Source organism: Falco biarmicus, chromosome 4 (assembly GCF_023638135.1).
Source record: "Falco biarmicus isolate bFalBia1 chromosome 4, bFalBia1.pri, whole genome shotgun sequence".
NCBI lineage: Eukaryota > Metazoa > Chordata > Aves > Falconiformes > Falconidae > Falco > Falco biarmicus.
Genome location: NC_079291.1, coordinates 4,715,009 through 4,738,441, shown reverse-complemented (window position 1 = coordinate 4,738,441; position 23,433 = coordinate 4,715,009). Strand labels below are relative to the sequence as shown.

General features: G+C 43.2%; 1 protein-coding gene across 5 annotated transcripts in view; it reads left to right on the top strand.

Annotated features, from left to right (window-relative positions):
* Positions 1-23,433, top strand: part of COLQ (collagen like tail subunit of asymmetric acetylcholinesterase) — a 44,435-nt gene that overhangs the window by 8,663 nt on the left and 12,339 nt on the right. For 3 of the 5 annotated variants that reach the window (XM_056336602.1, XM_056336599.1, XM_056336598.1), the window contains exons 2-12: positions 4,679-4,791; positions 6,668-6,772; positions 9,424-9,468; positions 10,173-10,199; positions 11,474-11,545; positions 13,937-13,999; positions 15,042-15,068; positions 15,720-15,764; positions 16,474-16,509; positions 17,433-17,513; positions 22,017-22,113. In XM_056336602.1, the coding sequence (XP_056192577.1) occupies positions 4,679-4,791; positions 6,668-6,772; positions 9,424-9,468; positions 10,173-10,199; positions 11,474-11,545; positions 13,937-13,999; positions 15,042-15,068; positions 15,720-15,764; positions 16,474-16,509; positions 17,433-17,513; positions 22,017-22,113 (711 nt within the window). The remainder of the gene's footprint in view (positions 1-4,678; positions 4,792-6,667; positions 6,773-9,423; positions 9,469-10,172; positions 10,200-11,473; positions 11,546-13,936; positions 14,000-15,041; positions 15,069-15,719; positions 15,765-16,473; positions 16,510-17,432; positions 17,514-22,016; positions 22,114-23,433) is intronic. The other 2 variants (XM_056336600.1, XM_056336601.1) reach the window with 2 other exon arrangements.

The window sequence follows — 23,433 nt, the reverse complement described above, 5'->3', positions numbered from 1 at the left end:
CCTTGCCCCCCCGCCAGCCAGGTGAACACCAGGATCCAGGCAGCGTGCCAGGGTTTGTGGTGGTGTCAAGCTTTTTGAATGTCGACTGATTTTAAATACTTTTATTTATTTATTTATTTAGACAGCTTCTGCGTGTGCACCAGCCGCTGAAGTACACATTACAGCTGCCACAGCCCATAGCCATTTTGGGGATTAAAAAGGGAGTATTTTCAAAATTTTGTGAGTTTTTCTTGGCTGAAAAGAAGTTTGCAAGGTTTTGGCTGAATTTTTTAGTTTTCTGTCAGAAGGATGAGGAATTGGTTTCTAATCAGCTTTTCTCTGCTCCTTAAAGACTCTGAAGCCCTATTTCAAGCAAGAGGGAACCGGAAGCAGAGGAGAAGAGAGCTGCAGCTCCATGACTCATCCTGTAACTCCCGTGGGAACTTCATGGGTCACTCCTCCATGCAGACACCATTACCTAAGCTGCAGAGCTTGATACCTTTCTTTGACATATTTATATTAGTTGGTTTATAAGAAAAGATATATTTACGCCATCAACTATAAGGTCTAAGTTCAAAAGGGTGCTGAGAGATGCAGACCATTTGCCAGCCTGACTGTCCAACTCATCTCCAGACATGAGCTGCATTCCTGTCTCTGCTTATGTGTCCTTAAGGCATGTTTTGGGCCACAAAGCTTCATAAAACACATTTTCAAGAAATAGGTATTGTTAATGCTGATGCACGGCTTTGGGGTTTTAAAGGAGAGCTCAAGGTGCATCTGCTCTGTAAGTAAAAGATTTTGACCCATGGCTCTCAAAAGGTACTTTTGACAAGCTCTTAAACTTTTCTGACTTAAAAGGGAAAAGTGCTTTAGTCACCTTGCAACAGATGTGCAGAACGGCGCAGGGCGCTGGGGCCCGTGGCGTGCTGCTCTGCTTGCAAGGAGGGCAAGAGGAGCCCGAGTGAACAACAACAAAGCAGATAAAGTCTCGGTTTCAGCTGGACAAGCCCACGTTCATTAACTGACGAGTCTGCCCAGCTCGTTTATTATTAATTCTGAGTGGCATCCAAGTGGGAGAAGCACCTGTGAAGGGGTGTCAGCCATCAGAGGTCTCTGTCCAGCAGAGTCCTGCCTGTCACAAGCTGGGCAGGCCACCAGCGCTGGTGTCAGGCTGACAAGCCTTTGGATAGCAGTGTGGCTTCCCGTCAGGGCTTGCTGGATGAATGCGGTCACAAATAGGAAGGGAAACACATGTTAAGTATCTTTTTCCTTTCTCGTCCTTTCCTCCTGGCAGCTGGCCTACAGCTTTGTGATTTTAGGATAGAAGTCACTTCCGTAGTTTACTTACGATTTTTTTTGGATGGAATCCTGTAAATCTAACTTGAACCCAGGACACCACTTCTCTGGTAGCTCCGTTGCAGCTGGGGGGGTCCGTAGGGTTGAAGGTCAGCTGTAGGAACAGCTCTAGGAGGGCTCAGAGACCTCGTATGAGCCCCACTCCAGGGGACTCGGCGTGGGCGAAGGCTCCTCTCTGGCTTTGTGTTGGACCACCTCGGGTAAGAGTTCCCAAATTCCAGCTATGGTCAGAAGCAAGCAGTCTGCAGGAACAAAATGAAACATTGCAACAGCTTACCTGAAATATGTTATTTTGTGAAGCAACCATTGCCAGTACACCCATAGACGTATATAGTCACTGTCTTGGACTAGATTAACATACAGTCTGGACCATAAAAATAATTTGAGTTTGAGCATGGTAAAGACTTTCTATTCTAAAGCTGACTGTAAAAATGTTTATGTTCTCTGAAAACAACTGCCACTTAGACAAGTCCTAGAAGGAGTTTCTCATTTTATCTTCTTTCTCTTACTGAATAACTTCTTTGATATTGAAGTTGTTTCCATATGAGATATGTAAATGCATGCTCTGGGGAGGCAGGGTCTTCATGTTTCACCGAAAACTATGACAGTCCTATTCTTGGGCTGAGATTTTTTCCACTGATGGGGACTGGAGTATTCTGAAGCTGTGTTTAGCAAACAAAGCTAACCTGGAACCTAAAAATATACACTGCGTTTACGGAGAGCCTGTAAGCCTGTCAAGGTAACTTTTTTGTGATATGAAACAAGCCAATAGTGTGATGGTTGTACGTCTTGGAGTTATCACAGTTACAAAATCCATACCAATGAAATGCGGTGCTTATTGGAAGATCAAGTTCTAGCAGTCGTACCTGTCATCACTCTGTGACTCACTTTTTTGCTCCTTCTGCTGTCGTTATCACCTGTCATTCCAGTGCCAGCCTTTTCTTAAATAGTGGCTTTACAAATACATCTTCCAGAACATAGCCATGGTTAATGATGGAGCCCCTGAAAGATGAACTACCCACATCATTATAGAATTTATATCTATCCTACATAATAGAAACAGGATAATTTTTTTCTTGTTTCTTCATAGAGATGAGTACATGCTATCACCATTCATACCAGCAAACCTAAACTGGGTTTCAACCTAACTTGTGGTACAGTAGTATTAGAATAAGACTATAAAGACTGAAAACAGTAGCTATTTTGCTTTTTGCTACCAACTTGGTTAGCTATAGTGTTTTTCACAATAAAACCTCTTCCACAGAATTTCGGACTTTGCTGCTAAAAAGAAAAACCCAAATATTTTATAATCCAGCACTTGTCTTTACTCATGAGGACATGATAAGTATCCTATTAAAGCTATAGATGTACATTTGCATCTAATCTTATTTTTGGAAAATATTTAAAGAACGACACTTTAATCTTCTCTCTCTCTCTCTCTTTTTTTTTTTTTTTTTACACAGCAGTACAACTGCAGTAATACAAACTTTTTCTACAGTACGTGATAGTGATCTTAGAAGGAAGCCACATCAGACCAGCTTTGATATTTGTATTCTTGTTGAATGATAATAATCCTGTTGAAATTTAGCTAGATCACGTAATAAGGTAGTACTAAGAGTGATGATATCGGAATGTAGCCTAAAATAAAATAATAATCACATTTTAGACCGTGTTAAATTACAAGCTGTCCGTTGCTTTAGTAAGATGCAATTTAGTCCCAATGCAATATATTCAAATACAATCCTGAAATTAAGAAAACTCCAGAAGTATGTGTGGTAAAAATTGGAGACCTTAGTTACAGCTGCATGAGAGTGACTGAATTCAGGATAAGCCAATACAGAATTTAACTCTACATACCTTCGTATTTTATTGCTTGTGAGAATTGGACGCAGACAAACTCAAACCTTTGCTACTTTTTAAAGGACATTTTCAGTACGTATTTAAAGCTATAAATGAAACAATATATCTCTATTTTTTATTCTAAAACTTCTGCCTTTCTCTTAAATTGAAAGTTTTGGCTCAGTTTCAAACTTGTGAGGAAAAGCCGAAAAGGAGTCTTCATTATGGACCCTTTCAGACTTCAATTGACACATCTTTCAAAGGTATCAATGCAAATAACATATTGCTAGACAAAAAAATCTGGATGACTTAAACTACCCTTGAATGCTGCTGATTCACACTCCTCTGAGTGGCTCTTTTCTGTGCATCAGGACTGGGAACATGCTGTCCCTGTTAATGTGGGATGACGGGACTGATATAATACATTTTCTGAGACGTTTGAAAATGTAGAAGTATCTCTGTCCCTTAGAAAGTTTGCCTTACCTTGAGATGTGGCTAATATCCAGCCTGTGCTTGATTTGCACACAAATCTAGCAATTTTGTCAGGTTTGTCTTCCTAGAAACTTAATTTAGAGGTTTTCTATTAATACCAGATACTTCACCATAGGCTTTTCTTCCTACTGTGTTTGGCTCCCTGCCACCCTTCAGTACACAGACACCCATTCCAGCTGCCACAAGCCAGAGGAAAAAACCAACAGGCATAAATAAATGTTTGCTGTCCTTGGCAAAACCTTTGCAGAAAGCCCCATCGTGATTAGAAATATATTTCCCAAGGAGTAAACAGGTTCAGAAAAAAACTCTCACAGTATAAACGCATCACCTTCCAATTCTTTCTCTGTGAACCCTTGGTCAGAGCTTCCTATATTGTTGATGGGAGTTTACTTCTTAGAAGAGGTTACATACCTTGCTGAACGCAGCTGAGGTCCTGCCTTACTAGTCAGATGGTGACAAAGCTATCAGCTAAGTCGGAGTTGCAGAAAATTTATTCTTAGGGATGATGCAGGAATCAGAAATAAGGCAACCTGATTTCAGTCCCAGGGGAAATATAAGCAGCTGGGCTGTGGAGCAGCTTCCCACTCGGTTATCACAGACGGGCCTGAAGCAATTTGGTCCATGGGGAAGGTTGGTGGGCAACAGCACGGGGTGCTTCCTGGTGGCACACGGGCTGTAACGGGAACTGGAAGATGCTGTTTATAACACACTTTTGGGAGAGAGGGGAGAGAAAGCGAGAAATATTTCAATCTGTTTTCTAATGTTGCTTATCTAAAATTTTCCAAAATCAGCCTGTGTCATAGCCACATTAAGAGTTTAAGACTCTGCCTAGCCTTCAGCATGAGGAGGAACTCATAAGGGACCACCCAGGTTCTTAAACCCCTGCTTGGATTACAGTGTTACAATCAATGCACACAGGATATAGGAAAATCCTGTGGAATGGAAACTCCTCTTATTCTGGGAGAAATGTTTGTGGCGTTCAAGGCAACAGACGGATGTTTGTATTGAACAGATCTCCCATGTCTGGAACAGAAGAAGGAGCTCACCCGCAGAGCGTGCTGCCTCCTCGGCCCTCCTCCACCACCCCTGTTTCCACCACCATACTTCAGGCACAGCTGGAGCACTGTAAGTGTGGCCCGGGAGCCTTTCCCCTCTCTTTACGTGACTTCTTAGGTGTGACAGAGACTGAAGTATCCTCTCAAGCACCTCTTCATGGCACCCCCTCAGCCCACCCGTCTGGCTGTGTTAATACGGCTCTGTTAGGACAATCATTCAACATCCCAGACTAGGGCTTGAAGTGAATCTCAAATAGAGCAAGGAACGAAACAAAGCTGGGTTTGTTCGGGCAGTTAATTAACTTTAAAAAAAATTAACTTAAAAACTTAAACATATCCTCTTTACTCTGTTTTGGGAACTTAAGAGTCAGGCAATCCTGAACTAAAGGAAATAGCAGTGCAATAAACCAAGTAAGGACAGAAAGGTAATTTTCTGTCCTGCACAATGGATTTCAGGGTGTACATTATGTATATGTCCTGTTTTGCATCGCATTTGCCTTACCCAGTAGGTGAAACGAAGGTCTCAAAATCCTCCTATGGAATCTATTCCCGCCATTTCATTTTGCAGAAAGACAGACATGTCTTAGTTACTGGTATGCAGTTTTCACTCACCCACCTATGCATATACCTACCTGCTCTACATGATATGTATCCATACACATGTTAACATATGCAGCATAGAGGATACAATGGGTATATGATACAGCAGCTTGCCCAATTATTCTTATTGCCAGGATCTGTTAACTTCACATATTTTCCACCCCAACATTAAAAATGTTTCTACCTGCTCAGTAATTCCTATTTCTTAACTCTACTATTCATCTACCATATACAAATACTGCAATTGTTGCTGGTGTTACGTAAATGATGATCAGTAAGATGTCTAACAAGAACTAACCCAAGAAAAAATATAGTGTGAAATCCTCCATTATCTTCAGAGGGATCAGGATTGAGCTCAGGGTGCTGCTCCCCGCCCCCCCCCCCCCCCCCCCCCCCGACCAAAATCTACTTGCCTCACCTTTCCTCATCCTCTCCCCTCTCTGTGCTTTGATTTCCACGGAAAGGAGACCCAGAATCAAGGTCCTGGGAATGTGCTATACTTCTTCAGTGAGGATGAGGTTGGGACCAGGATGCCTGAGATTCCCCCCAAACAGCCCAGAGAGTAATCATAAAATCATCCTTACACCATCGTTTCCCCCATAAAACCATGAAATAAAACGAAGCAGTTCTGAGGAGGGGGGGGGAGCCGCGTGAGTTCGCTGTGAGCAGTTTGTGCTTTGGAGTCCCCAGCGGGAGCTTTTCAAGAAAACGGCTTTTCACTTGGAAGCTGAGGATCACTTGCGTTAACCCGGTGTTTCTGGGTCAGCGTTCGTCCGCGTTTCCAGGGGAGATCACTTTTGTTACAGGACACAAATAAGGCGGTTTACTCATGCAAGGCTAATTTTGAAGTCAAAAGATGAGACGCTCATGGTCATTAAAGGCATCGGCCCTGGTCTGCAGGGCCTGCAGCGAGTGAATGCCGATGGGTTAGTGTCTTCTGGAGCCAAGTTCACGCTGCCTACACCCTCGCTGAGCGTACTCTATTCTTAGAGCAAAGACGCTATTTTTGGAGAGGAGCTGCTACTTCTAAAGTGCGACAGAGAGAGCAGGGTCAGGTCTAAGAATAGGCCAAGGTCCCACAGTGGCTCCGAGGGGCGTGCGGCAGCGCGGCTGCCTTGTGCCTCCGGGGGAGGAGGAGGAGGAGGAGGAAGTATGGGGCAGGTCACTCTGCTCAAGTGCTAATGTTCAAGCATCCATGGAGATAACCTTGTGACTAACCCATGGCTTCCCCCTGAGCGAGCGAATAAACCCTCTTGAGGCTGTAGCATTTGGTGGCTGGGTTTTTTACATTTCTCCAACAGGCTGTGTATGGCTGCACGTTCACTCATATGTTTTATGTCACACAGAAGCTGCTTGCCCTGGATGTGAAAGAGCTGTGTCAGGAGCTCCAGATAATACAGGCTTCCTCCCTGCCCAAATCGCACTGCCCTGCAGGGCCTCCTGGCCCCCAGGTGAGTGATGCATTTGTAATTAAATCACATGTTCTCTCACTCGCTCCAAGGCCCTTACAAGTCTTTAAGACATCTGCAAATGTTTGTTACCGCTTAGCGAGCATACCGAGCTCTGGCTTAATTTCATCGCAATATGACCATGCATAAATCATGTAGGCTTTTTACCCTGTTCTCATCCCTGCCTTGCATACTGCAGTCGGTTTCAAGTTCACCCTTCATTTTTGTGAATTTTTACAGTGGGTAGCACCCATCAAATATGCCGGAGGTGCCATCACCTCCTTCAGAGGCTCTTGGTTAGTTTTTTGTTTGCTTTAGACTCTGTTGTCCTTTATGTGAGGGAAAGAGCCCATGGAGTGGATGCACAAGAAGTGCAATGCACTTGAATGTTAGTGGAGTACATCCTCGAGAAGGCAGACGCCTACAGTGAGCATCAGAGGCAAGGAGTGGCTCCAGGAGGGAAGTGGGATGGGATTCAGGAGATGTGGGATCTCCTAGCTTGACCTGCAGCGTCTCTGCCTCTGACTTGCTGGGTAACCTTGGGCCAGTCTTTTTGACCTCCTGTTTAATTTTCTACAATTGGTACATTCAGAAATCTTCTGAGGAAATGCTCCACCTCTAGGGGAAGGTTTTTGCGAACATCTCTTTAGTGGGGAGAAGATCACCCATCTGCCTTTCCATTCCAGTTCATTCCCTCCAAAGAAAAATTAAACTTTTCATGGAGAGGTACTTCCAGTTCCTCCTGGGGCACGGGCAGTCCTGATCTATGTGCTGTGCTGGGTGCTTTGAGATGTTGATGTTCCTTGAGGCTCCTGGGTGCCGGTTTTATTACAATACAGCCAACAGCAGGCATGGCACAAGACATTTGCTGCAGCAAAGCTGTGACTGAGGCTTTGGCAGCCTGAGAAGTTAACAAGCACCCAAACACTATTTAAGAAGTATGGACAGTACATCACAGTAAAGGTTGTTATGTGGCAAAAAGCTTAGCTTTCATTATTTAGAAGTCAGTACTTCAGAAGGTCTTTGTAAATAGTCTAGAAGTTGCAATGTGAAAGCCAGAAAGTCTTCTTTTATGAACCTGTCTTTATCGTTCTGCCCTTTTGTCTTTGCTGGGATGCAGGATGTGGCAGACTCGTTTGGCATGTGAATGGTGGGGTGTGGAGAGAAGTGATGGGAAGCATTTGTGCTGTTCTGTATTGAGAAAAGTCTTCTCTGCATTATGAAACAGCCCTGCACTGTGGTTGGCCATGGTCCAGAGTTGCAGTAGATGTGTAAGAAGCAGATTACAGAAGCAGTCTTTGCTAGACTGTCTTTGTGTAAAAAAATCCTCTTAATATTCTCTCTGGCTTAAACTGGAAGAACAGGAATATTGATTCTATTGTTCTACAAGGTCCATTGCTATAAATAATATTATTCTTGCAGCCAAATGACCCACAGTCCCTCCGAGAACATTTTTAAATAGAGTAGGCTGGCAGATTTTATCACAACGGTGGACATTAGGGTGGGTATGACATGGCTTTGGAATTTTTAATTATAAATTATGGGACTGTATCTTGTACCGGGTCAATGTTAGAGCCAGCAGTCCTCTGGGCAATACTTCTATGACCATGGTCACCTGAAAAGAAATGCTACCATTAAAAAAAATAATCTTAAGAAGTACATCTGAGTTCTTTTCTGCTGTAGCTTGCATGACTTTCAAAGGAGTTGTAAAAGGCCATACTGTTGACTCAGAGCTGAATTTTAAATTAGATTTGCAATGATGTAACTCAGAGTGTAGTTCCTCCCATGTGTAACCTAAGGTAAAATGAAAGAAATAAGATAAAATTTGACTCTGACTCTAATAGGGTGCATCCTGATTTACACTACTGAAAACCTGAAACAACTCTACTGATGAAAATAGTCAGAGTAATTTGCATTTGAGGGTACGCTTTGCTCCTATTCCCATACAATCTGCATCATGTTATGGTCAGCATAAGATAGCCAGGATTCAAACCTGGAGTGAGTGATTTGTATGGTGAATCCAAAGCTCCTCTGATGCAGGCTCTTGGGATTTTTCTCCTTAGTCATTCGAAAATAAAAGGTGGTCTGTGAATGGAGGCATTCCAGAAACAAGACTGATTTTCTGATATTTTTTTTTCTGAGATGGGTTTCAAGGCCTCCCTGGATTGAGAAGTCTCCTGAAAGGAGAACCAACCTCATCTGAGAGGGAGAGAAGTATCTTCAGGATTCAGAAGCAGTGGCAATCCTCCATGTCCATCCCACACTGCAGAGCCCATCCCGCATGTTTTATGCCACTTCCCTTACCGCTCCTTTGGCTGACCTCCTTTGCCAGCTGACACGGTGTCTCCGTGTCCTTGTTGTTGCTAATTCTTCAGGACTCCAGGAACTTCTCATCTTTCCTTTGCCCCAGGCCTTTTTTCTTGCCGATTTTCTTCATCTAGAAGATGCCCCCGCACTTCCCCTGCCAGCCTGCCGTCCAGCGGTGGCCAGACCTGGCATTTAGAGGCCACGTTCAAATACCACATCTGACACCCCAACCTTGTGGGTTCACACTGTTCCTGGGAAACACCTACAGGGTCAAGGTTTGAGGGAAGACAACCACCAGCGCCTCTTCACTAGTGCAGCTTAATAATAGCATTCACTTCTCTCCCTAGGGTCCACAAGGAATTCCTGGTATAACAGGACCAAAAGGGGAGAAAGTAAGTGTCTGTTATGAGAGAGTTTGGCATGTTTTTGAGGGGCAAAGATGTGGGGGGAGGGTGGGGGGGGTGTGTCACCTTTTTCCTTGTCTGTTTAGTGAATGAATCGTGGACCTTATGGATGTGGGAATTTGCTATAATGTGAATGTAAAGCTGTGAATTGGTTTGAAGCTAGAATTTAAAGCTTCATCTTTCAGTGTTCATTTTCTGTTTTGAAATATTTTTTATGGCTTCCCATGGTAGCTAACTCTGTCTGGTGTATTTAAGCAAGCAGCTCAGGTGCACAAGTCAGCAATCTTACCGATCCAAGCACCTTTGAGGAGGACATGAGAAGCAGAGCTCTCCCACGCATTGTTAATTGCATGAGTCAGCTCAGATATTAAAACTGGGCTATGCGTTAAGTTATGGCTTCAGATCTGTAAAGCGTTTGCTCCACGATGATGTTCTTTAGAGCCTTATACCTGAAGCTGTGCACATAATTGCGTGCTTTGCTGTGCAAGGGGATGCCTATAGATTTAGGGCTGAGAACACAGGAAAGACCAAGGAGCTCGGTTGAAGTAATTCTTATTTTACCTCTGGAAGCAAAGTGTTAAACATAAAGATATTCCCAATTTTTTAAATTTTTTTAATGCAAATGCATTGACTAATGAACCACTGTGCTTCATGTGGTGCCTGTGATACTAACATGTTCCTTTTTCTGGCAGGGGGAGATTGGCAGGCCAGGAAGAAAGGTATGAGCAAAGATGCTGTCTCAGAAACCCATCTAATACTTGGCACATAGCAGCTGTCAGAGAGGGTTGCAGGCAACAGTTAAACACAACTTGCTTAATGTCAAAGTTTAACCTGTTTGTGCCGCTTCCCCTGGTACCCAGGGTGGGTGGTAGGGAGCTCTGGGTGCACAGCTGGAGAGCTGGACCCTCTGGCTTGGAGACCTGTCCCAGCTGCCTTGAATGCAAGAGATTCCTTCCGTAAGAGCGTGCAGCTCTGGCCAGACACTGCGAGTGTTACAGAGTAGGAAGTTACCTGGACTATGTCTCTGTGGACAGAGGAAGCAGAGTATGGGAGCTGTCATAAAAGGTGTATTAAAAAAAGCCCAAAGCAAAATCAAACTTTTTACTCCCCTGAAGTCTAAATAAGGCTTGGCCAAATACCCCCAAAGGAGGAATAACCATTAATGATTACACCAAACAGAGTTTTGGCATCGATGCAATATGCTGACTACAATACTATACTTGGTGACATATGAGCCATGATATATTGTCAAAAATATGTACCCCTACATGTGATGAAACATAATACGTTATCTTGGTCACTAAATACCTTCATTTAATGTAATTAACTTTAAAAGAAGGCAGAAATGCAGGATGAAATCAGAGATATGCAGGGGGTAGTCACTAACCAGGAAAAGAAGTACCCTTCTAATAATACACCAAGGATTTTAACACCCTTCTAATAATATACAAAGGATTCTAACACCAGCTACCAATCAGTAATCCAAATAAATACGAAACACATAAACAAGAGGCCTTTTTCTTTAATCTAAATTGCAAATGCCCTACAGTGAACAAAAATATTATATAAATTCAAGTGTTCAAAACAGTAATGTCTCAGAGAGACTCACTCTAACCTACAAGAGAGTGCAAACCTTAATCACAGTGCGTCGGTACCTACTCTTCTGACAAAAAACCAGTAGAATTTCAGTTATTGATACTGGGATTTTAGGATGATTATTTTGACTGCATGTAGATTTACTCTGTAACTGATCTACTTATTTGAATCAGTATAACCTGGTATTTCTGTAAGCCCACACTTCCTCCAGTAGCATAATGAATATATTCATTATGAATATAATACAGTATTTTTTTGTATTAAAAATAAGGTAAAGAATCATTCGCAGGTCTTTTCCTGAAAAGATTTTGTTCCTCTGTATCTCCTGTCTGCAGTGGAGCCCTGTGTGTAGGAATGATGTTACATGAATCATTGTAATCGGTGTTTTCCGTTCAAGGGTAGACCAGGTCCCCCGGGCGTCCCTGGGATGCCAGGACCGATAGGATGGCCTGGACCTGTAGGACCGAAGGTAAGTCTAAAATTCACATGGAATAAGCTGTTCAACATCACGACCTGAACAGAGCAGTTGTCTCAGGAAGTCTCTAAACCACTGTCTGCTGGAGACTGGGAAGCTGCAGCAGTGCTGGTCCCTTTTCTCACACTGCTCTGCAAAGACCTGCCCAGTCTAGGGTTAGGTTACTCCACCTTCAGCCTGGTCCCTGTAGTACTTCTTATGTCAATTAAAATATGTCAAAGGGAAACTGAAAATCAGTCTAATGAAGACTCATTCATAACCACTGGTGTCTCACAATTACACAGATCAGTGTTTCAAAACTGATCATCATCTTTAGGACTGTTCTTTATGATGATCTCTTTGCCTGAATGCACACTTCTTGGCAGCATAACTGCATGCTCGTGTCAGCTGAGGCAAAATACGAGGGTGGTATCAGGAAAGAGATTACAAACCATGAGGATAGCTGATCACATCTTTGAAGTTCATTTCCATACATTCCCAAACCTTCATTCCTGTGATTTTTAATAACCAACAGCAGAAGAAATGGTAGGACACACTTTGCTACTGCAGTGTTCGCTTCCTCTGCATTTTTTATATTAAAAAAAAAGATGCAGGACAGCCCTTTACTAAGTATTATCTTATGCGAAAGATATACAGTTCTTCACAGGAGCCATGGTATATAGAGTTTCTACTGGGACTCTTGAGATTACTTGCTTTTCTTCAATCCAGTATGCGTCAGGCAAAAGGACTGCACACAATGTTTAGTTTGAAACTGCATTTCCCAGTAAACCTTTGACTCTTCATGTGCTCCACGAAGTCTGGTGCCTCCACCTCAGAGGATGTGATGCAGTAGCTCTTGCTCCTACAAGAATAATAGTAGATGACTTCTGAATTGAAGCCACACCTGAGAAGCAGACCCTCAAGCTCTTCACAGCTATGTTAGATGAAGAACAACATATTGTATTATGTGGGAATGCAGGCAAGCAGTAAGAGAGTATGTACTTAAAAGGAGCTGATGTTCACTTTGAACTGGGAAAAGGTGTGCCCCCCAAATGCACTGTGTGATATGATTTCCCACAGTGGGAGCAGTGAGGGCAGAAGGAAGATCCAACTACCTGAGAGTAGGTAAAGTCTACCTACGTTAGTACTGAGAGCAGAGCAGTCAGAAAACTCATTCATTCACTTGGCCTTTTCCTTATATAAGCTCTGGTTCTATTTATGAAGTCTCCTGAATTTTGATTTGTCTCCTCTTCGTCTATTGTTATGCTTTTTCATTGCACTTCTAGAAGCACCCCTTGCATTCAATAGTCATAGTTTTTCCTAAACTTTGACTGCAAGTCCTACTTGCTTTTGATTCAAATTCTTCTGCTTTTATTGTCTCCTCTGATACCTGTCTCCTCTGTTCTTTAGATGGGTTCACACTTTCACTTCTTCCAGTCTTCATAAATTTTGGTTTCCTGCCTGTCAATGAAGGCTCCAGTGGAACAGAGGCCAGCAGATCTCTGTGCTCACTTCCATTGGCTGTGTCTCTCTTGCCTTTCTCTTCTTTTCATCTCTGATCTTCCCAAACTCCTGATACTCATCTTCACTGCAGTCATTTGCTGCATCCTCTACTTGCTGTAAATCTTCAGTAAGCTGCTGTTTGAGTTTTTTTCTCATTCCCATCTCCGTGCCTTCTGTTTCTTCAGCTGGGTCTCCTTCATTGTCTTCTCCTTCTTTGACACAGCCTTGGTCCAATACTTACTTCTCCTACTTTGTTTCTTCAAGTCTTTTCTGAACTTCTGCCAGGGCAGCAGCCAACACGAAAATCCTCTCCATTTCTAGGACAGTGAAAGCCAAAGGAGAATGAGAGCCAACTGTATTCTGCTGGTAGTGCTGCTGCATGTCTGCGGGGACTACTCTGTATTTCACGCTAGATATAATTAGCTGACAGCAGCCAGAGAAGCTGTTGTAAAGCCTTTTCATGATTTACTGGCTCCAAACCACTGTAAAGCACATGGTGTCTCAAAACCACAATAAAAGCACACTACACCTCCCCAAACCATAAAGGCTTGCAGCAAAAAAACCTTTATTTTCTGCGACTCAGTGGAAGTGATGCTGGGTAGAGACAATGCACCTTCCTGCAGAAAAAGGATGCAGCGCTGCTGAGGTTTGCTTGCATGTCCTTTAATAGCATCTGGCAAAACTGAAGCACAAGTTACACACCCAAGAAAATGCAAATAGAAGAATAAGATGAGGACTCAGGCAGAATACAATTGCAATACAGACCTCTGACTGCAGTGCTACACCAAGGTCAGGCTTGTCTCAACCATTTGACATAAAACCTGAACCGCTAAACTGTCAGACGTTCAAGTATGACCTCATCAGAGAGCCACAATCAATAACTCTCTTTATTGACCCCTTTAGGGTGAAAAGGGAGAGTTGGGTGTGATGGGATTGCCAGGTACAAGAGGACCAATGGGCTCCAAGGTTTGTTAACCTACCGCTGCATTTTCAGACATTGGTTTCTAACGCTCTGCTGACAGCTGCTTCCCTCGTGACTTTGCTGGAAAGCATTTATCAAGATATCTATTTTCTAATACAGCTAAAAAGATATGTTCTCCTTCAAGCAAGGTTATGTTGTCTGATTGGGCTTGGCTGTGTTTTTGACTTTTCGTTAAAATGCTTTGGTATAAATTATTGTAACGCAAAAACTTATTGTAAAAGCAAAATTCATATATAATTGTATCCCATAGAAAACTGGAGCTTTTAAGTATATCTGCAGCATTAAATCATGTCTGCAACGTTTTCCACCCACCTCATAAGACTGTGGAGAAAATTTTGCTCCTTTTCTAAAACGATGCCTATGTATCGACAGTTGGATAGTAAGCACAATTTGGTCTGGATGTTCAGTGTCTGCACATCATTGCCTGCAGCATGGCCTATGCCTTTACAAATTTAAGCCACAGTATTTTAAGGTATTTGGAAAAAAAAAAAAAAGTAATCAGTTTTTTCAAATAAAGGACTGGAAAGAAGAGCTGAACATTATTGTTTTTTGCATATTTAAGAGAAGCTCGGTTTTATAGTAATCTTCACATTTGAAGATTACTTCAGTATAATTTAAGAATGTTCCACAGGGGGAGGAAAACAAACAAAACAACAAATAAAAAAAACAGAAAACAAAGATTATTGCTAAAATTATTTTAGATTATTAATTGTGGCATCTAAGGCTTTATTCACTTTCAGTTACATTTAATTTCCCTTCTTTCAATTTTAAAGCAATATCAAACCTGCTGGCTTTTTACCTGGCTTTTCACGTTGGCTTTTGGACTGAGTTGTCTTGACTTTAATTAATGTTTCAGAGTTCTGTTTCAGTGCAATTTTAGAAGCTATAAAAATTCATTTGCATTTGCAAATTGATGCAATTAATTATTTTTGCTTCATTATTTTTCTTCACTTCAAAGTTTGAAAGTCCGGCTTCTTGGGTGATCTTGAAAGCAAGAAGCATTAAACTATCTATCATTCCCTTTAGGGTTTTCCTGGAACTAGAGGAGAAAAGGTCAGTGTGAAAATAGAATAATGTATAATTTAACAACTGCAAACAGTTATGTAAAAAAAAAGTAACTGTAGAAATGAGATTGAACTTTGCTGAAGTCTAAAGGTCCCTCTAGGAAACAAAAACAAGCCTTGAGAAGGAGCACAGTCTTGTGGCTTGGGCTGGGATGCTGAAGAAGTGAGTTTTACACCCTGTCTTCTCGTGAACAAGTTACTGCAGTGCACCTCACTACAATTTCCCCATCTGTAGAATGGGTATAACAATCCTTAATTGTTGGTCTGGTTTATTTAGGCTATATACACTTCGGCACAGAGACAGTTTTTACTGTAAGACCTCACAGTGGGACCTGAACTTGGATGAAGCCAGCTAGGGGAAAAAATCAAGTTTGGAAGTATTATGTCCAGGAAAGCACGTATTTAAAGTAATTATCTGGGGAGAATGAGTCCCTTTTCCTACAAACCTTACTTCTAATTCTGTTACAATGTCAATGAAAGTAATAAGGAAACGTTTTAGGGTATCTACCATATACCTTACTCGGAAGATATGAATGTATTCTGCGTGACTCCAAATAGCGCCTAATGTAGGAGAAATACTTTCTGTTTCCTGATGAAATGGTAGTAATTAAGCTGTTGTCACCCTGTTATCTCTCTCCAGGGATCCAGAGGTGACAGGGGTGACAAAGGAGTCAAAGGAGACCAGGTAGTTTTCTTTTCCCAATGGCTGTGAGCTTTAGCTGCACGTGCACACCAGGACTAACATCCTTCTGATAGTGAAAAACAGCAGCGGTGTGGAGGAAGGGAGCCTGGAGGCATCTCTCTGGGAGGGCAAGAGTGGCGAGGGAAGGCGGTGGTCCTGCCTGACGGGAGGGCAGTGGGGCAGCCTTCGTGTCCATCTGCCCCCAGCCCCGGCAGTGTTGGTGAGCCAGAGGGGGGTTTTCCTGGAGGGAACCTCGGTCCCTCCTGGCCTGTGCAGTCCAGAACCAGGACAGCTTGCCAGGATGCTTTTAGCTGGGCACAGGATAATGCTGGGATGGGGGGAAGTGAGATTTGTGGCTGGGGGGTCCTTTTAACTAAGAAAAGAAAAGTAAACTGCTTTTGATGTAAACGGAGACATGCCATTCCCAAACGTGGGCTTAGACAAAAGCACAACCAGGATGTTTTTGCTGGAGGAGCAGAAGCAGGCAGCAGAGGACCAGACAGAGGAGTAGTGTTACTGTACAAAGGACTTTACCGTAAAATTTTGCTTATAATTCTCCAACTACTGCATCACCCACAGTGCTGAACTGCAGTGCAAGATTCTTTAACTGGTATCAATACACAGGACTTGGTTTTCTTCCTTCCAAGAAAGGTGCTGCTTTGTCAAAGGTCACTCCACATTTTTTGATGATTTTTCTCCTTTTACTTTGTAGGGAGAAATAGGCTTCCCTGGAATGCTGGGACAAAAAGTAAGTGAACGTGGTGTCTTGGGGAGTAAAGTGCTGACATATGGTGAATGAGTGGCTTCGGGGACATCCTCAAAAGGATAAGACATTGAAAGTCTTGCTTGACTCAATGACCAACACTTCTTGGACTTCATCAAATTATTTAGGCTTTTTGTCATAGGAGAAAACTCTGAGGTTTAACTGTTTGTTGTTTCTCTGTTTTTCCCCAGAACATTGGTTTAGTTATAATCTTCCTCCTATCTTCAACATATTCAAACTCTTAATTACAGATTTATAACTGCCCTAGTTGTTTGGGGTTTATTCGCTTGAAGCTAATAAATATTTCCTTCTTGATACTCTGAATCAAAATAGCATTACTATAAATAGTAGGGATAACCCTGACCAGTTTTTATGTCATTGTTATTCTGTACTTAAAAAACAATCAAAATTCAGACATTGACTTAAGGATAGAAAGCCTAAAGGAGGATAATCTTATCAATCTTATCACATCTTATCTCTGAAGTTAGGATAAAGAAATAATGGTTGCTTTTAAGGAGGCTAGAAGATGAGTAATTTCACTGCCCTTTCCCTGAGTGATTTTATTACACATGCATCTTAGCAGCAAAGCAAGATGTTGCCAAGGAGTCAGAGAGTTTTGCTAGCCTTGACCTATTCAAGTCCCTGAGCGTGTTTCTGATCCCTCCATTTGGCCTTCTCTTTAGGAAAGGATTTTTCAGGGAAAGGTGGATAAATTGTAAGAGGTATTTTTTACTTTATGCTTGTTTTAAAATATTCAATTATAATTTTGGATTTCTGAAAAAGAAACGGTGCTGGCATTATCTAGAGGAACTGTGTGAATGAAAGCACTGTCCATCTACTGCCTTGTGTAAGGGCAGGTATAACCATGTACTGACATCTTTCTTCCTTCCCCCTCTGCACTCACCAAGGGAGAGATGGGCCCGAAGGGACAATCCGGAGTACCAGGACACAGAGGACCTATAGGAAGACCCGGAAAACGAGGCAAACAAGTAGGACCAAAATGTTTCTTCTTCCCCGCGATTCACGGCATCTGCGTGGTCATGGTGTACGATGGTGTGGTCTGTGCTCTCGTGGTACCACGCGCTTCATCACATGGGGAGCAGGCAGAAGCCCTGGGACACCTCACACAGGCTACACAGGAGCTAAAGCCTCAGCTGTAGGGCTGCAGCCTTATCTGTAGCACTGTCCCCTGACCGTGCAGTATGGGGAAAGTTCTGTTTTTCCTAGATTGGTAACAAACTCGTTGAATAGACCTTGAACCCCTCCTTTGAATCCTAAGCAACACATTGCTATGGTCCCAGCCCCACCTGATGGCTAGCGTGCTGGTGTGAGGTCCAGGTCTCAGGCAGCTTAGGAGGTAATGCTGTGGTGCCCTACACTTTGTAGATGCCAACCTTGAAGCTGACTTAGGGAGCAGGGCTGCTTGATTTCCAGGCACGGCGAATGGGGTATATCTAAAACTCAACACATTTCAGCCTGCCCAGGTGCCATCCTCTTCCCCTCGAGAAAATAGATTACTGGGATGAGTGAAGGAAGGTTTGTAGGAAAACACTGGCTTTCTGGGGCTCTGGATGAGGGAGGGATTGCTGTGCATGCTACAAAAACTAGTTCCCCGTAACCTCAGCTCTGGGCAGACAGGCAGTGTCAGCATCTTGCAAGGGAGGTCTCATTGCCTGTCCGTGAATTTTCTCCCCGGCTCACCAGTGCAAAGAGCTACACTGCTGCTAGAAAAACACTGCTTGTGTGCCCTGGCAGTGGCTGCCGGTACACTGAGAATGGTGTGCTGTAACGGATTAAACTGGTGCGTGGTCTGTGGCAATGAAAACTGCTGGTCTACACATCCAAACCTCAGTCCTGTATTACACTGTAATACACTCCTGGTCTCTAGCCCAAGGACCAAGTGTGCATCTCGTGCCCGTTCAGGCTCTGCCCTTGCTGCTGGGCCCACCTGGACGATGCTTTCTGTCAGCACCATCCAATTGGCTTCAGTCAGGCTTTGCCCAGGCCCAGGTGTTGGTCAACATGGATCAGCTTGCAGAGCTGCAGGGCCTTGGAAATGTCCTACACACCGTGCAAAGAACCAAAGCACTAAAACACCCTCTCTGTTTCTTGTGTTTCCCCTGCTAACTCTAAACCAAGACTGATTTGCTAGGCTGGATATTTATATGGCGGCTCTCGCCATAGTACTGCGTGCCAGGGACAGATTCTTCTGCTCTGAGAAAGACTGGGAAGACACCTAGTGACCTTAAGGGATGGTAATGTAGTATGGAAGCTGTTCAGGAATGCAGTGGTTGACAAATGGTCTGTCCTTACAGCCCAAAATAATTATGTTGGCGAAACTATTTTTTTCAGACTTTCAGATGAATTGTAAAGATCAGGAATTGTGCGCGAATTTGATTCTGACTCCTCCACTCTAGCGTCTTCCAAGGGGGTAGCAATATTGGTATAGCTACCTGTATAAATTACCAAATGGGCCTCTAGGAGTGCACCTTTCTTTTTGTATTTATTTTAAGCAATGATATCGGGGCTACAAAGGAGACCAGCTCCTGGTGCTCTGAATTGCCACCTGTAGAGCCTGTTCCCTTCTGCTGACTAACAGGGAAGGGAATTTATTCTTGGTACGCTGTACGTCTGCTGAAACGCAGGAGTTTGTAGATGCTGTGGTTAATGGGCTTAGCTGAACATATTTTATTTGCAACCTGGTTATGCCCAGCACTGCAAACATAGGTGCATGCCTGCTTCACCGTTTTTCTGATGCCACCAGCTAATGTCTGAAGTGAAAGAATAAGCATTGTAGGGAAAAATTAAAAGCTGGATGTTAGGAAAGGAATAATAGGTCTCCAGTGAGGAAGGTATGTGCAATGTAAGTCTGCCAGACGACCCACAAGAAATAGGTTTTTTGTCCTTGATTTGTCAGGTTTTAAAAGCTGATGTGTGCTTTTTGCTATTATTTCTTTAAAAACTCTGCTCATCTGCCCTGCCAAAGGAATACACACAGAATGTCTTTCTGTAGCATAAGGCAAAGAGAAGACGCAGTGCCTGCAGATCAGCTTCAACACAGTGCACCGCTTACTTCACCTTAGACATTTTGTTATATTACACAGTGTCTCAGTCTAAATCTGGTGACATAAAGCGTGTCATAATTTCAGGCAACAATCAGTTTGACTAAAAGAACTATAGTCTGGCCCTAAATTAGGATATCCCGGGCCAAGGCTCAGTACACAAACACCTTTCTGGTGCCCTGAAAGCAATTTCAGCATAAATCTTCTACGTGAACACTGGGTTCCCCTCTCTGTAATTGGTGAATGAGTTATTTCCTTTCTACTTTTCTAATCCTTTGAAAAAACTTAAGAGTGGCATTTTAAGGCTGTGTGGGTCTGGCTGCTGCCCGTAAGCGCTGCGGTTGCCTGGCTGTTTGCTCAGCGGAGAGGATCGTTTCCATCGACATGGAGCCGTTTCCTGCCCCCTGATCCAGCTGACATCCCTAGATAAAAGCAGCTAAATTAGGAAGGTGTCACTTCCACTTCCATTTTGAGATACGTCTTGATTATCTCACTGACTTCAGCTCTCCGCTGCCTCTGGGGCAGGCTCTCCCTAAGAGGTGGCCAGGAGGCCAGTCAGGGCCTCACTGCCCCCTAACTGGGATATAACACCCAGAGCTTTGTAACCTGGGATTTCACCCTAAGGAGCAAGTTTAGGGTTTCAGTCTTGCTGAGGAGGAATGACTTAGGGTTTTACGTAATGTTGCTTGGAAAGAAAGGAGGGGAAAATAAATATTGTCCATGTGGAAAGCTTCTCTGAATGCCATGGGTGCATGTGAAAAGAAACAAGGAAAAAAAAAATCAAAAAAAAAAAAATCTCCCCCGTTGTTATTTAATCAATCTGTGCTAAACAAGAGAGCATTAAGCAGTCATTCCTCCAAAGCAGGAGGCACAGAAGGCAGCTCGTTTTCAGGCAGCACACGTCGGACTGGCACTGGCTTGCCTCCGCCAGATCACTGCTGTGTGGGGGAAAGAGCTTTCCCACAGACTTCTCTGGGGCTCCAAAATCCTGGTCTGCTAGTTCCATGTTGGATAGTGTAAGAAGTAATTAGGAGTCAGCATCGCTGACATTCACATAAATCCTGGAATATTTTGATGGCACAGAGTTTACCTAATAGGATTAAACAAAGCAAATATTCAATTAGTTCTTTATGGACCGTGGCAAAATCAACCTTCCTCTGTTGTAACAGTGCAAGTGACATTGAGGCATATCCATGGGATACAACATATTATATAACAACAAACAATTTTAACATATATTACTACATATGCTAAGTTACTCTGAAATTAAACGTGCAACCACTCATCACACGCCCATGAATGCATATTGACAAGAAATTACACCAACTTCAAGGAATTAATCTCCTTTGTCATTAAAAGAAAGCTTACATATACACAGCATTTTTGTTATGCTAACTAATGTATGCTGTTACATAAAAATCAAATCAGTTATTTAAACTTTAAGCTATGTAATACACTTCTGAAATACAAAGCTGAGAAATCCCAAGCCTTGGAGAGTGTATGAGCAGGAAGATAAACATGGTTATTTTTAATAAGTGTTGCCGTATTAAATTCAGGAGCAAAAATAGGAAGGTGCTAAACAGTTCTGCAGTGAAACTTCCAAATGCCTAAGGACGTGGTTGCACAAACAAGCTCCTATGAGGCAAATCAGGGCTGATTTTACAGAATATTGGCTACTGTATGGTAACTGCGTAAGCTTATCTCCCACAGGTAATTTTACAGCATTTTGACTGAGTGGCAGGGTGTCGGAGGGACACCATTTGTCAGCATCATGTTGCCATGCGCTAGCTTGCACTTTGTAAAGCCAAGCCCTTGCTTGCCTTGTGATGATTTTTTAACGTAGCTATACCCATGGTGAAAGTGAATACAGGAAAGAGATACAGGAGTCCAGGCACCTAAAGTGCTTCTGAAAACAGCGTGGACCTCAAAGTCATTAGTGTGCTTCTGAAAGGCTGTGCCCTAAGGCTGGGAAATGTCACTGTGGAAGCTTTTGCCACGCCCTTAGTGAATTTTCTCTTTTTTCCCCCAGTGTGTATTAGTGCAATAACTAAGGATTTCCAGGGTCAGCTGCTTCAGCTCCACCAGCCCTTGCTTCCTGAGCCGTGCTGACTCTTAGAGTGCTACCAGAGGCAGAAAGGCATCCTTAAAGAAGGCTACCAAGAGACTGAAGGCAGAGCAGGGTGATCCCTGGCTCCACACAGAACAGATCTCTGGGACCATTCACATTTAGGAACAGAAGTCTGCCTGGACATGTTCTTCTGTCATCACTAGAAGAGGACAGCAGCTCTTCCCTGGGGTCATGACTAGCTCATGCTGCGTGCTTCTGTTGGCAAATGTCTTGGCTTTCTTGAAATGGAAACCACTGCTGGCTGGAAGAGCTTGTGTGTTATTAATAGTTCAGCAAATAAATGGATGTCTCTTCAATCCTAGGGACTAAAGGGAGACGTTGGACCTGCAGGTATCATGGGTCCACCTGGAAGGCCTGGTCCTTCTGGCCAGCCAGGCCCCCCTGGACCTTCAGGATCAGGTAAGCGGGAGATCAGGGGATCTCCTACACAGTGTCCCTGCTGCCCAGCCCCTCCTGACTCATCACATACGGCCACACAGACCCCTTTACAAAAAGCGCTGCAGGGCTTCATTTGCTTCCCCACTGACAGCAAGGAGAGGATTCCTTCCAAAGGCAGGCCACACCATCCTTGTCCAGTGTAAGAACTCTATACCTTACTTGAAAACCTACATGATGGCTTCTGGTGTTTCAAATAAAACCAGAAACATGGCCTATGCAATTCCTGTGGGGCTTCGGTAGATGGGTATGATGAAAAGCCATCTGGCAGCCTTGGAGGGACTAGTTAATCTCCATCATCAAAGGTTTGCTGCTTCTCCAGATACCCTGGCTTACAGTGAAAGATTGCGTTTCCTAATCAGCCAGGACATCCTCACCCTCTGCAGCTCTGTAAAGGAAAAACAGATGAGGCTCAAGTCACAACGGCATTAAGGGAAGAAGGGAAGAGAAGGAAAGGGATAGGAGTCAGAGGGAAAAAGGGGCGGTGGAGAAAAATTCTCTCTTTAATTAAGTGCTGGAGATCTCTGCTTGCTGCAATTGTGCATGTTGCAGAAATCACAAGAAAAATTCTGTAACTGATAGATAATTGTACAGCTTCAAAGCTATGCATGTGCATGAACTCTGGGCAGCTTGTGAGACCAAGCATAGACATGAAGGACAATACACAAGCCATGATGTTTGGTGACAGTGAACCTTCAAGCAGGGTTTTCTCAACCCAGATATGCGCTAAAGTATCTGAAAAGAAAAGCATAAACAGGGTTTTCTCAACAAGGATATATACTAAAGTATCTGAAAAAAGCAAAATCGATTGGAAGTTGCTGTTGCTTGAAATGGACAACAACTGCTTGTGCTGCTGCCCATCTGTTCAATGCCCTCTTCCATTTTGCGTTCCCTTTTCTTCTCTTGCTTACATTAGTGGGCAGGAGGTCTCTTCTTGTGGTGGTGTGGAAATGGTACATCTGTGAAGCTGGGGGCTGCTTCAGAATCTTCACGTCTCACGCCTTCCATTATGAAACATCTTTGCCTTGAGTAAATTAGCTGGAAGTTTTCAGAGGGCAGAATTTTCACCATGTCAATGGGAAGGCAGCCAGAATCTTGAGATTACTTTTTAAAAGCTTTATTTCATCCACAGAAAGTTTATGTGTCGGGCTTGTTAATCTTTTCCCTCTAGAATATCAATTCTGAATCCTGAAAGACCTTTCTGTAATGATATCACTCCTTGCAGTATGAACATGTTGGCTCACAGTCTACTTCTGCGGAGTAGCACATCCTTGCCAAAGTTTG